The sequence below is a fragment of the Diuraphis noxia genome, unplaced genomic scaffold, assembly GCF_037042655.1.
Source record: "Diuraphis noxia isolate RWA-SAM2 unplaced genomic scaffold, SU_Dnox_SAM2 contig0001, whole genome shotgun sequence".
NCBI lineage: Eukaryota > Metazoa > Arthropoda > Insecta > Hemiptera > Aphididae > Diuraphis > Diuraphis noxia.
In genome coordinates, this window is record NW_028301711.1 from 30,720,444 (window position 1) to 30,736,194 (window position 15,751).

At 26.6% G+C, this 15,751-nt stretch overlaps 1 protein-coding gene across 1 annotated transcript in view; it reads left to right on the forward strand.

Moving 5' to 3' along the window:
• Positions 1-3,886: 3,886 nt before the first annotated feature.
• Positions 3,887-15,751, forward strand: part of LOC107164968 (contactin-5-like) — a 468,396-nt gene continuing 456,531 nt past the window's right edge. The window contains exon 1 of the mRNA XM_089215856.1: positions 3,887-4,587. Coding sequence (XP_089071982.1) covers positions 4,458-4,587 — 130 coding nt within the window. The 5' untranslated portion in view covers positions 3,887-4,457. The remainder of the gene's footprint in view (positions 4,588-15,751) is intronic.

Sequence of the window (15,751 nt, forward strand, 5' to 3'; positions counted from 1 at the left end):
GCAGAAGACGCGAATTACAAATGTTTAAATATTTATTATACTTGGTGTATTTTATACGAGTGGTTTTTTCAACGATTATATGAAATTTATATAAAACAAAAATTATATAATAATAATATCGTAATATTATTTTATCTCCAACCATCGCAATCCTCTCATCTTATTTGTTCTTATCACCCCCGAGTGATCTTGTTTGAGTCTGAATCGGAAAAAAATGGTGTTGCGAACTCTTATTAATGAATAAAAATAATAAAATACATTCGTATGAAATGAATTTCCATCAACAGATGGATTTTTCGTGCAATACTAAATATAACCATCAATTTAATTTATCGCGCTTATTGCAAAGAATTTTGCTAACTACATATTATTATGAAATAAATTCGTAATGAACGAAAACAAATCTAATATGATTTATAACTATTTCGTTACTTTGACAGAAGTCATAAATGTCACGAATTATTCGGATTTTCTTGCAAAATTAAATATTAATAAGCGGTACCTAGCTATTTGGGGAAATTATAAAAAAATAATGGATAACGTCGATGTATAAAAGCTGTTGTAATCAATTCATAAAAAATTAAATATTTTTTTTTTTTTTTTTTATCTCAATAATATAATATAAAAAGTGGACTTACAGTTTATGGTGTTTTGATTGATGGTCTTTATAGGTGAAACGGTAATACGTAAAAATACCACTCCCCGTCAAACCTGTATGTCAATTATAATTAAGTAAGTGTCTGTATATATATAAACCCTATAATAATGTTGTAGGTTATACAATGTATATGACTATTATGACTTATAATAGTATAGCCATATAGGCTGTAGAATCTACAGTGTAGATATAGTTCAGATTATTCAATTTTTGATTACATGAACATAATATTATTTTATATTTTATTTCAATATTAGAATTTTAACAACACTGATAGCAACAGAAATTTACATTTCTTCCATATTAATAATTTACAAAATAGATTAAATTATTTATTTTTTATATATTTATATATAGTTACTAGGTAGTATATACATATACATATTATTTTACATTTTTAAATGGCAGTCTTTTGAACTTCAATGAATAATGCATACTCATACTAGACATAGGAAAAACAAAATTGTTTATTTAGTACTGCGGAAAAAAAACAGTTAAATGTAATATAGCATTATGAAACTATTCAATAATTTAGTGAATTTTAGTTATAATTAATAAATATTATTATTTTTAACGCATTATTTATTTATCTTTGTTTTTTATAATTTTTTTATTTAATGCTTTTAATAAATTATGTTAAAACTTAAATTACATAGGGGAATGTAACTATGAAACATTTTAAATACGTAATGATTTTCTCTGAAAACGTTATTGACTCCGAAAATTTAATTAAGACACAAAGCTTTATTCCTAGAACTATTTTGAAAATAGAGCCCTTGTGATGACTCGAATGAATCGATCGCATTATTGAATATGTGTGTTTCGTCTTAAGATCTTAAACATTATAATATTATTGTTCTTCAAAATATTATGTTTACAAACGGAAAAATTAATCATCCCATACTACAAAATCATTGTTCCGGTTCATTGATCAATTGAACGGATTTATGTTAGGTACTAAAGAATTTAATATTATGTATATCATATAATATATATACATATATGAGTATTGACAAGAGTGAATTCAAAATAAATTAGTCCGTGTGATTTATTATATTTTAGATAATCTATTTAAATATTATTTCTGTGCACATTGAATGATGTACTATTGATAAATCAACGGAAACGGTGATTAAAAAAAACAAAAATTGTAATTTATTATTAAAATGAAAATTGAAAGTAAAAATGTATATTGGTATACAGCCTTAACATATTTATAGTTAAACATAAGATAATATGTAGTTATTACGTTGAAAACAGTTTAGGACATTTAAGACGTTTAAAACGTTTAAGTACATCTAAATAATCATGATGATAGCCACGTTCCACGATCAAATAATTATAAAAAATTATAATTGATTCTCGAGAGATGAGAATAATACAATTAGAAATATTAAAAATAATATAACACACCATCGTTTTTCGTCTACTTACCAAAAAACGTTTGATGCGTTTCGTTCGGTGGCACAAGATGATGTATATAGCAATAGAGTTCAAAGTATACCAGTTAGGCATCTTCAAAACAATATTGCAGTTAATTGCTATACTGACATATTTACATTGGGTGGAAAATTAGCTACCTATGTTCTTTAAGCATCTGATAACATTTTGTACCTTCTAAATGGCGTAGTTTTATAGTCCATGCATAATTTATACATTTTATTTTTCTATATCTTCAATTGTGATATTCAGATTGGACCTACAGAAGCGTAGATCATTAAATATACCTATAACACGTCGATAATAATAATAATGTATTTCGTGTATAACAATCGTCTACTATCATTGTGATATTGTAGACTATTATTTTATTATATCCTGTAATATAATACAAAATAGTTTGTGATTTGGAAAGAACAAATATTTCGTCATCACCGGTCTTCTAGTTTGATATTGATTGATTATACTTATCTCAACTAGCAATAGGTATTAACATTTTTTTTATAAAAAATTATTTCACGTCGCCATAAAATAAAATGTTATACTTTTTACTTTTACTTTTATATTAACATCATTCGAAACAACTAAAAACTCAGAAAATAATATGAAATAACAATAAAATAAGGTAAAAAACGTTGTTTGGTCGAGAATTTAAACAATGTAAAATGAATATTTCAAAAAACGTCGAATAACAGTTTTTTAGTTAATTAGTGTTTGTTGTTAAAATAGTAAATTATCCTATATAATAAATTGGTATTTTAATGTATTAATGTTTATTATTATTAATAACTAATAAGATATATTTATGTAATAAAAAATAATATGGGTACTAAAGATAAATTATCCTTAGGACTTGTTAATGGGTTATACATAATTAAGACATATTTAGTCTAGTGTTTTTATTATATTCATAAAATAAAAAAAATAGTACCTACTATAATTTTCAAATCATCTTCTCCCCTGTCATATTATTTTATAAATGTATCACTATTGGTACATGGTGTGAAAGTGCAACTAAATTTCTCAAAAAAAATTTAAATTTGATTTAGGTCTATCAATATTTAAAAAAAAATATCATCTGGTTTATAATTTACAGCAAAAAAGGACTAAGGAGTGGTTCGTTTAAATCAAATAAAATAGTACATACGAGATATGACACTTATCGTTAAATGGTAAATAATCAAAGTAAATATACTTTTAAGTATATTTGAAATTTCTAAATTAGAATTTCAATAGATACACTTTTGAAAGATAAATGGGGATAAATTATTATGATCATCATATTAATAAAGATAAAAGTAAGATAAATAGGTAATGAAAGTTAGTTATATTCACAATATAATTCTAAAATTGTTGTAATAATTATAATGCGTATAATAATTATAATTACCACGTCACTTGATCAAAATGTCTATGGAGGTATAAACTATAATATAATCTCCGGTGGACAATCTGCCGACTGCAGACCGCCGCTGACTTTCGATGTGGGTGGGGAGATCGCGACCCCAAATACCCCCCCCGGATCCGAATGATTGATAGCACATACACACAGCGCTGTGCCGCTTATAATAATAATATGTATCATATTATTATTATTATTATTATTATAGGTAAGTCGACAAGTCGTACAACTCGTGTGGCGGTACATCCCCGGCGGGTCGGCGGCGAATGGTACACGCGTTGAATGCCGACACCGCCGCTGCGGTGGACGACGACGAAGTCTCCGCGCGCTCTGCTGCCGCCACTGCCGAGCACACACGACGACCACTCCGCGTATACGACCGGATCGGGTGGTTAGCAGTCATCTGGCGACCGGTGATCGACGCACATTGCTCCGCTGTCTGTGTCTGCCGTGTGTGCGCCACGCGCGCGTGTTTACAATTATTATTGTTATTTATTATATTGTTAATAAAAATAATATTAGGTGCGCCAAACCACCACCACCGTCGTCGTCTTAGCGCGTCCAACAATCGCAATAATTTTTGGTGATCTAAACTGTTCCGATTTTTGTCATTCGTCGTCGTCGTCGTCGTCGTCGCGTTTACCGCTCTTCGCCCGGCGCCTCTCGGACTAGCGATCGCGGACGACCGCCTCCCAGGTACCTACCCGAGGAAACCATACGGTATTACGACGCGTATCCGCCTCCGGAGCGATGACTTGACTCCCGAACCCTCCCCACGAGGGTATTTTTAGCGTCTGTTTTGTTTATTTATTTATTTTTTGTTTTCGATGTTATGAGACATTTTTTATCTGTTTGCAAACGATCGGTGCGTTTTTCCCGCGAAATAACGGTTTTATAGCTTTTTATTTTTATTTTTTTTATCCTTTTTCTCGACAAAGATCACGAGGATCGCGCGACATGAAGACGGCTGTGCTCGTGATCTGCGCCATCGGATGTCTGCAGATCGTCGCGGTCCGTGCCTTCGTGGACAGCGGCAGTGGTGGAGTGCCCAACAAGGCGTCTGCGGCCATCGTGGACGACGAAACAGGTGTGTGTTAATCATTATATTATTATTATTATTATTATTATAGTATAATAATGTCATGAACCATAATATAATAAATAGGAAACCAACCAACGATTAAAATACTGTACCCATGTGAGCTCATTAATGACCACATTGGTATCGATTTAGTGGTACCCATTTGATAAATCGTTTTCGATTCGTCTTTTTGTCGTGCACCTTTGACCACAGTATAAAACATGTAATTTTTTTCCCCCCTAACTAGGTAATTCAATAATAATTTTAATAATATGCAAAATATATAATAAATATAAATAATTGCATAATTAATATAAGTAGATATCTATTGACGTCGTCGAATCTTGGGTAATCGTAAAAGCAGAGCTAACTGTCGATATTCTTATAATATTATTTTGACATGAAAAATATTTCATGGATTGTTTTATGCGCTACCAATCGAATGCTGAAATCTCATACTTATAGACAATTATTTCGATTGAATGAAATATCTTACGGTGCTATATGTTTCTATTACTAAAAATCATCAATTTCCACACAATTATTATTACTTATATTAGTTGAATTTTTATTGAAAAAGTAGCTATTTTTATATAACTATTTATTTTAATTAAAATATTGTATTGGTATGATATAATTTTCTTAATAGTTACAATAAATCAAATTATTTATTTATTATTTTCTACATAGGACACAATTAAAATGGTAAAATTCTTACTATAAACGCATAATGACTTTATTTTAATTTTACTCTAGTCTGAATGTGCACCTATCTATTTTTTTGAATTTCTAAAAATAGAATGTATTTTTAAATTAGTTCCGAAATAAAGTTCACCAAAAACCAGTGAATGTTATAATTATTTTCTGTAGAAGTCAAACACCTTGATTCCGCGTAAAACGTATTTTTAAAATTATAGCCTATATTATTATTTTGGACGTTACTCGAAATACAACGACAAGGTGTCGGCGTTAATGCTCAAAGTTTTTCACACCGAGTACAGGTCCGGTGAAAATTTTGCCAAAGAAATGGCTTGACTTCTGATTACTTTTTAAAACCGCCAGCTGGCAAAACGGTTATTATTAAGGTTTCATTTTTCGTACGTGTCCGTTGATTAAATATTTTAACAAAAAAAAAAAATCATAATGGGTGGGTATTTACAACAATTGAAAACATCATAAGTGTAACTTATATTTGAGCATAACAACTTTAAATGTAAGTTTTAATAAAAAACAAAATAATAATGCCAATAAAGTATAAAATTTAAAAAATAAAACCAAAATTTGGTCAGAACAATTTAAATTTTATAGAAAAAAAAACATCCAAGAAAGTAGAAGTATCCAAAAAACGAAACAATAAATTGTATTTGAAAGAATGATGTGGTCTGGGGTGTATCGATATCTGTTAAATACGAAGTGTAAAGTTACGATGTAATTTTAGATAAAAAAATAAAAGATCTAACACGTAATATCAATATATAGAAATATAAAAATGGACATCACGTTTCATAAATATATAAATAAATATATTATCTGAACTGTTTTTATCTCACGGGTGAGAAACTTTCTTGTGATGTGGTCCACCCTGAGGTTCAAAATATGTGTGTACAATATTTAATACTCATGTACAAAAGTTTTTGAAAAATGTGGTTTTATTCTTCATTTGACATAGAACTGACAAAATGCAAAATGTTTTATGTAGAAACTTTAGCTTGAAATATAGATGACAGAACAGTGAAAAAAAATTAAAATAAATATTTTTTAGTCATAATAGTTTGTGTGTACATCAGTTATGGTATGCAAGTAGAATTTTATTTTATAAATTAAATAAACATACAGATACCTATTACAATGTAACTGTAATAATTATCTTTTAGATAGTGAAAATAGTTATATTTAATTTAATTCAAAACAATAATAATTTATGTTGTGATTATGAAAATTGATTCTGAGCGAAGATGGTGTATCTGGACCTTTAATCTAAGGATGTTTTATAGTATATTTATTATTTAATATGTATTGTATTAAAATAAGTAATTAATTGTTTTCGTAAAATATAAAGTATTTATACTTAATTCAAATATATTTTGACAAATTAAAGCTAATATTATATTATTATATTATTATATCATATTTTTATTCAATTATATAACCTCACAGTTAAGTTTAAATCTTAAGTATTGTAGAATGGTATCATACATTTAAAAGTTAAAATTAGTCTAAATATTTTTAATTGTTCATACAAAAAAAAATACGAAAAAGAGAATAGTTTATAGTCTCTAAGGTTAATAGTTTTTGAACAACAACAATAACAACAACAAAACAAAATAGATGTTTCTGAAAAGACTGGTATTGTGTTACTATTTAACCACCATCAAGTTTATGATAGCAATTTTTATTCTACTTCAAAATGTGTTGGCACTACTAAAATAATTCACACATGTGTAATTAATGTAATTATGCATAATTGTAACACATATTCATCTAATCTACTTAAGAACCTGGAATAATGCATAATAAGTCAAAAGGTGATCAATTTATGTGTTTATTATTTGAAAAATGTATAACTTTGGAAGTATAATTTTTTATTCGATGTCTTTTCAAAAAATCATTTTTTAAGCTTTTATCTTAAGGTGGATTGACACCTCCAACAAAAATATAGCTCCAATCATCTTAACATTAAATACTTTGTAACTACCAAACTAACCAATCTTCCAAAATTTGAATTGCATGTATCGATGTTTTCACAAACATATTTTGTTTTGAATTATATAAAAATAAAAATGTCAATTAAAACTCTAAATAAAATACCTACTAAACATTATGACGATTAAAAAATGTTGCATCACAATATGATAAATTTAAAAAACAAAAAATTAAATTTGTCAAAGTCACGAGTTAAGACACCGCATGTGTAATTACATGTGAATAAATCAAAATTTGTTGGAACAAACTATATTGGTGTGGTAGAATAACACAAGATAATTTGAAACAAACTCGGATATATAATTATGGAAAAAATTGTTCTTTATTGTTATCTATGTACTTGAATGTTATGATAATATTTTTATAAAAATACTGTGTTTATATCTAATATAACATAATATGTGAATATTGTGCTCAATGAAGTATAAAATTTTGAATCCGTGATTTAAACATTTGAATTGGTAATTAGAATTTTTTATAATAATGTCAGTGTTATATTTGATAATATTGTTGTATATTCATTTTTTTTTTTTAATTTCAATTTCCGGTATTTATTGACAATCGAATTTCAAAATATTACACTGTAAATGTTGGAATATGATTTTCAACGAATTCAATTTGTAGAACGGCGCATCGAGTATGCAATTCAGTGCCTTCCGTGCAAATGTGCATTATTTATTAATAACATTATAATATTATAGGTACCTAGGTACCTATATATTAATTCTATATTATGAAGGTGTTAATTATTATTCTGTTAGTATTCCAAAAAAATCATAATATTTTATTAAGTTGAATTATTATTGTAATAACTTGTGTTTGTCATGATAATTTAATTAGTTAAATAATAATATTACATTCTCACTATACTTACACTTAAAATATAAAATATATGGCAACAATATTCTTGGAAGTAGAATTATATAATAATAATATTATCAAAATATTATATTATATAAACGTTCTTGTATAATATTATGATACAATTGTATACCTACACAAAAAAATAAAAATAGAATCAGTTAAACATTTTTAATTAAGCATAAATACCTAAGTAAAATAATATAATAATAATAAAAAAAAAACATTACCAAACCTAACCAATAATTATTTTGTCAAAAACATAAACTTCTATCTGTAGGTACTGATTTATAATGGGTACAAATATTTACAAATTAATTATTATGACTAATATATTAATGTAATTCATAAAACCAATAGATATAAAAATATATTTATAGATCATTTTAAATCACATAATATGTATATTGTACAAATACGTTTAAAGTAAATTTAAAATGGTATAAATCTACAGTACAATTATTAAGAAAATGTATGGTAACATTGGTAACATTGTAATTTTATAAATTATATATTATGATAATAATTCTAAAATTTAAAACTGATGTTCAATTATTCATGAATATTTTATATTTATTCATTATTATGTTTTTTTCATGAACGAATTTTTAATCGAACATTTCAAAATAAATAGTAATACCATAAAAGTTTGACGTCAAAAACCATCATATCCATTTTTTTAAATATATTTTTTTTTTTAAAATTAAAACTATAAATATTTCAGTTAAATGTTAAATAATTTGTTGGTGTAATTCTATTCATAAAGGTTAAGAGCTTACTTATTTATATTGACAACAAGTATAATTATTAGCCAATACTTTTCTATTGTTTTTACTTTCATTTATAACAAAATAGTTTGGTAGCATAATATTCTCAAAGTATTAGAACGTAAATATGTTAACATTTAAACAGTTAAGTCAATATCCACGCAATTGATAAATCCACTAACTAAATTTTTATCTGAACTTTCCTCTTTAATCACTCCCCTCATTACGCTCCTTTCAGCTGTTCTAAATAAACAGATTGTTCTATAGTCCGATACTCTGATACCTTTCTTATCACATAATTAAATTGAATTTTAAATATTTTTAATTGCCAGTATGTAAATGTAATTAATGTACCTATAGGTCTTCAATTCATATTATTACTGTAACATTTTAGTCTATATCATATAATTGTAAAGTTTAATTTTGTATCTGTACAATCGTAATTGTCGAGCTATCATAGTTTCAACTAATAGCTAATAAAAAAAAAAAATAAAAAAAAAAAACAGTTAAGTGTTTAAACGTTTTATTCTCATCTGTTTACTTGAAATTTGAATTAAAAACAAACCTTCTGCCTATGTATAGTAAAATATTTTCTTTCAACGTAACACTAATAACTAAGAATTTCCTAAGTTTTGAATAACATTTAAGATGAGCGTAAACCAATTTACAACATAAAAACTATTCAGACTATGACATTTGGTTTTATTTTACTTTAAAATAATTTAAAAATAATTATCTGGCCTAACATACCTCTTAATTGTTAAGTCTTTTTGTTAACTTCAAATATTTTGTTTTATTTAATATTTTAATTTACTATACTGAAATCCATGCATGGTTTATAGGAGGACCTCACACGTTGCTTTATTATCCGTTATAGTTATCAGTTTACCACGTTACTACCTATTCATAAGTGTAATTTAAAAATGACCTATTTTATTGGATTTTGATTTTTACTATATCCAGTCTATAAGTTAAGTACATCAGTAAGTTCTATAATAGAAAAACACTGTGGATGAATTCATAAAATGTAGGTACTAACTTATGAAAGAATCAAATCATTGTAATTAAACGCGTCTTACGTGTTTGATATTTTACAATGTCCAAAGTGTCCACCATTTGCCATTAAAATAATTAAAACGCCGTTTTAATGTCTTTGCAAATTAATTAAATGAATGCGGATAAAGGTATAACAATATAATATCATTCAGAGTATGTAAAAAACATAATATTTTACATTTTAGAATTAGATAAATGTGATAAATAAGTATCTAAAAGCTATTTAAAGTTAATTAGGAATTTAAAAAAGTAGAAAATATTATCGACAATATTATTATAACATCAGAAAAATTTACGTTTTTTAATTTAAAGATTGTATCATTTTTTTGTAAAAAAGAATAGGTTTTAAAAGCTTTTACTGATACTTTAACTATCAAGTATCAATATTTTAATTAGTATTAAGATGAATATTTCTTATTTAAAACCTACCAATATTATAAAATATTACAATAGGTAATATTAAAAATTATTAATTTTCCACTGATATTTATGTAAATAAATTAAATTATAGATAGGAGCCAGAGTTTATTAATAATTATTTATTTTTATTTTTGTATTTATCGTTTATACTAAAAATCCCAATATTCACTTAAAACTTGGTAAATAATATTGTTGTTGTAACAATAGATTTTTTATAATTTTTCAACAGTATAAAAATTAAAATTATTTTAAAGTCATGGGGTTTTTTCTTCTTCATAATAGGTTTGTTTGGTTTAATCAAATATTTTGAAACAAAGTAAGCGCATTAACTCAAGTCTCAAAGTAAAAAATTGCAATATATAATTATCTAATAAAGTATGAGTTTGTTATAAATAATGCTGATGATGAAAAAGGTTTTACTTAATTGATTTTGTTAAAAAAAAAAAAAAATTACACCCGTCAAATGAGTAATGACACCAACTAATATTTATTTTCCAATATTATATTTTGATAATAATTATGACGATTAAGCTTATCTGAATGCATCCATTACAACTTAGGTACCATTTGATACAGCTTTATCTTATCAATGATTCTCCATAATATAGCTAATTTTACTGATTTTCAAATTATATGAAATGTGAACATAAAACGTCATACATTTGTCCCTTGAGGATAATTTAACATCGCATCGTCATTTGTCATTCGATATAATATACGCAGTTTAAAATATAAAATATTTACATGCTATTTTTGTTTTATACTCGACATTATTTTCATACATTTTATTTTTAAATTTACAACCCTACAAAATAACTGTTATCAAATTTAATCGTACATTATAAAAGAACGATTGTACATTTTTTTTTTTATTAATATCAAAAAGAAAATATTATTCTAGTATATATACATATAGCCATATTTAAAAATATTTGTTGAAGATTAATGATAAGGTTAAATGTTTTATATTTAAGCACGTTACAGTACACCTATTATCAACAATAATAAATTAAATTGATATATATATATATATTTTTTTTTTACAGTTTATAGAGTCTATAGTATAGTCTATTATTTATGGTCACTTTAAACTATTTGAAATTTCAGTAAAATACAAAATTTACCGCACATAATCAAATATTTATTTCTTATTCAGTAACTATCATTTGTTTTCATAACATTAATATAACTTGCATTTTTCATCATAATTTTATCCACTGATGGCAACGATGAGGCATTTGATGTTTCACATCAATAAAACCTATCTAACTTGCATATTTTGTAAAACATTTAAGTTTTTCATACTTTAGAATAATATTGCCATGCTAAAACTAAAATTTGTCAAATCACATAATTTAACAAGTACGGAGATTTATTATACCTCAAACCATTATAGAATGATTTAACACAAAAGCTATCATAAACAATTTAAGTTCTGCAAACTAACTGAATCTAACTCCAAAAATTAATAGTTATTATCTAGTTATCATAATTTTGACTAAAATATCTGAGTTATTAGATTAATATTAAAACATAATGAACTACAAGTAGTCGATATCTCTAATATTATGTATTATCCTGTATTTGATTCATTACAGTGTAAAGCACTTAACCGTTTTACTTTATATCCGTGATAAATTACTGAACTACAGCTGTGTTTTATATTTAATGAATAATTGATGATAATGAATTATTATATGGATGCGTTTCGATAAAATCAGTTTAAAATTGTTTGTTAACAGAAGAGTTATTTAAGCTATCTACATAATAACATCACGTGCCTAAATTGTGTTAAATTAAATAATAATGTAAATATAATATTATTTATTAATTATTGGTGTATTAGTTAGATTAGTATAAGTAACCCCAACCAATGTAAGATTATGATAAATGATAACTAAAATTATAATATTTCATCGTAGTTCTTTCAAAATATTGTTAGCATAATGCCCTATACTATACCTTTAAAAAAATTTCAATAGTTTTAAAAATATGAATTACATTTTTACGAACAGCATACACCAGAAATACTAGTTACTAGTATAGCAGTGTTAAAACATATTTGTGTTTAAATTAACTAGTAACTAATAGTAGTTTTATGATTTATGAATTAAACAAATGAAATAAAAAAAAGAAAATATTTTAAATCCTGGTAAATTTACTAACATTTTTTTATTGATAACTTTTGTAACGGCGTATTATTGTAATTACACGGTTCGATCATGCATTTTAATATTGATGTGCTTAAAGCATGTAAATGAGTTATGTGTATTTATTTAATAAATTGTATTGTTAAAATTATTCTAGTTTTATACACATTATCTGAGAATAATGCTATAATGTTAACTTAGTTCTTGGGACCATTTAAAGTTAAAATAAAATATGTTTCCTTATACTCAGATTATTTATTCAACAACAAATTGTCGGATAGTAATAGAATTTTGTTTTAAAAATGTCCAATATCATGATTTGTAAATGCATATAACTATACTGCTTTTGCATGTATAAAACTGGAAGCTTATCTAAACCACTCTGTGTAGGATAAATTAACTCGCAGTTTCCGGTCCATCGGTCAAACTTGGTTGAACTCGTTTGTTGTAAATCCAAAGTCTCAATGGGCCTTCATAGCAAACAATATATGCTTAAAGTTCTCCAACAAATCTGAGCTATATTTTTGTCGTCACGTGTTCTTAAAAAATAAAATAAAAAATATACAATAACTGACGAAGAGGAAAAAAGAGAATAATAAAATGTTAGAAACAAACACACACATACGTTTAACGAGAAGTCATCTCTTGCAATTATTCGAATACTTTTGTGAATGGGTTGGTAAGTCCCAATGGACCATTATCTCATTCAAACCATTGGCCCACAGAAGTGTATAAACGTGTTTAATCCAACATTTTAAGAGTGCCATGCCTATAACATATTTTACTAATCGTGGTTAAATAAACAAAATTATCTTTGAATTATTTATGTACAAATTAAATCATCGTGATCTTAAATTCCATTGAAGTCATAAATTGACAACAACTTATACCTCTTCAAGTGTTTGGTATTTCTAGTAGAATTCTAGGTATTCATTATTATCTTTATAATAGGGATACGTCTTTGAAATTTGAAATTCTAAATTTAAACATCTCAGTATGTCTCGGAGCATTATGTACCTACAATGTACCAACATTTCACTGGTTTGGATTAGTATATAGTCACAAAAATTTGGTTTGTATCCCGGTTTGTATTGATGTGATGTTGTAGATAACAAAAAAAAATAATATCCATAATAATATTATGAAATATATACAAAAAACAAAATGTTTATTGAATATTTAATATCACTCGTAGAATTCAAATACATTAATAACTTCACTTGCTGTTATATAATATAATTATATTGTTTATATCAATTATTTAAATGTAAGCGCGCATAAGTTTTTGTTGCACAAAGCAATTTATCCGGAAATTTATATTTTTACTTGTTTTGCGTTTTACAAACACAATAATAGACATAACAAAAAAAAAAAACCATGAGTGCTATGGGTAAGACGTTGGCGTTGCGGTACAACGAGGGTAACTTACGAAAATAAATCGTCTAATCTTGCACACCACGGAATTCAAATCGGGGTTTTCCCTACTTTTCCTCACGTATTATGCGTGTTTGCAATAAACTTAATGTTGTTTGCTATACAACCTAAGGTGCATACCAGCAACAGAGTTATAACTGACACATGATTGAGATATCGTTCGGATATTATAATAATAATATCATAAACTATTATTTTTCGCCGATGCTCCGTCACTCTCAAACGGATTAGAGTCGTATTATTCGCGTTTACAAATAAAAAAAACATTATATATCTGCGAACTCTCAGATACTTGATATATGAACTCAAATTTAATGTACAGGGTGATTTATCAAGCATGCTCGCCACCCAGAAATAAGTCATAACCATATCCGAGCCTTATTTAATAATTACAATACATTGTTCGTGTTCTGTTTAACGATATAACACTATCATTATGACATTACAATAATTAGCACCAAAATTTGCCCATATTGTGCAAAACCCTATTGTATTGGTAGGCACTTAGTTTATAAAATCATGGTAGGTATGAATATAATAATAATAATAATAATAATAATAATAATAATAATATCATGTATTAAATTTGTAATTTCATTTCTAAGCTGCGATTCTCGCTATAAACAAATTAGAGTACCTACCTATTTCATAATCTTGACAACGGCGTTTGGGTCTTATCAAAGTGTAATATCGATATCAAAGCTTTTGACAAACGTCATACGAGACGCTTGCCGATTTTTTACAACGTAGATAGTAGATACTAAATTTTGGCGCTGTTCTGAGTACAAATTTGTATTTAAGATTTAACCCACTACCTTTCTCAGTAAATCCGTTGATGGTATTTTGCGAAATATAATTATATATCACTAAAATGGATTTCGTGCGTCAAACGACCATCAGCTTAACTAACATAATATACGCGTGTTATAAGAACCCTTTGAAACTGGCGGGTGTACTTACAGCGTACTACAGCTCGGTCTACGCTGATATCATCCAATCTCGTCGTGGGTCTTGAATTTTTTCGAATCAAAAGGCGCAAAATGAGATTGAAGCTAAAAACTTAAAGTTCGTCAATGGTTGAGAGGTTTTGAAATATTGTGCACGGTACGCGAACAATGGCCTGAAATTAAACTTGAATGGAATCTGCAGCTCGCGTTTCCTCTTCCCTGTGATACTAAGTGTATATTTATTGATTCATCGTGGAAGCAATATGGAATATATATATATAAATTATGTATTATGTATTTACTATTTATGTACGTACTTCGATTGTATTTCTGTACGCGCGACCGTTGTACGCTTATAAAATATATGAGACACACGCATACAAATTAAAAGTATATATTATCTCGAAAACGTTTTATAGACGGAATAGAAAAAAGAAAATTTTCGGAGGAGGTACAGATTTGCTTACATTTGTCTTCGGTAATGGGTGCAATTGAAAATGGTTTAATGCCAATGCGCCGCAGCAATGGTATGTATATATATATAATATATATAATGGCGAATAGAAAAAAAATACATACAAACCAACTTCACAGTTACGAATCAATACGAAAATCGTTATATTGTATAAGAATATAGACGCTAAGCATTCGGGAGCTATAGGGCACACAAAACGTATTCAAAGTAGGTGCCTTATAGTTTGGAACACTGCAACATAGAAAATAGTATATAAGTACCATCCAATATAAGTAGGTAATATAAGTGCTTATACGCCTTTATACGAGTATGCTACTTAGTAAATCGGTAAATGGTACTATTAAATTTGCGTACATA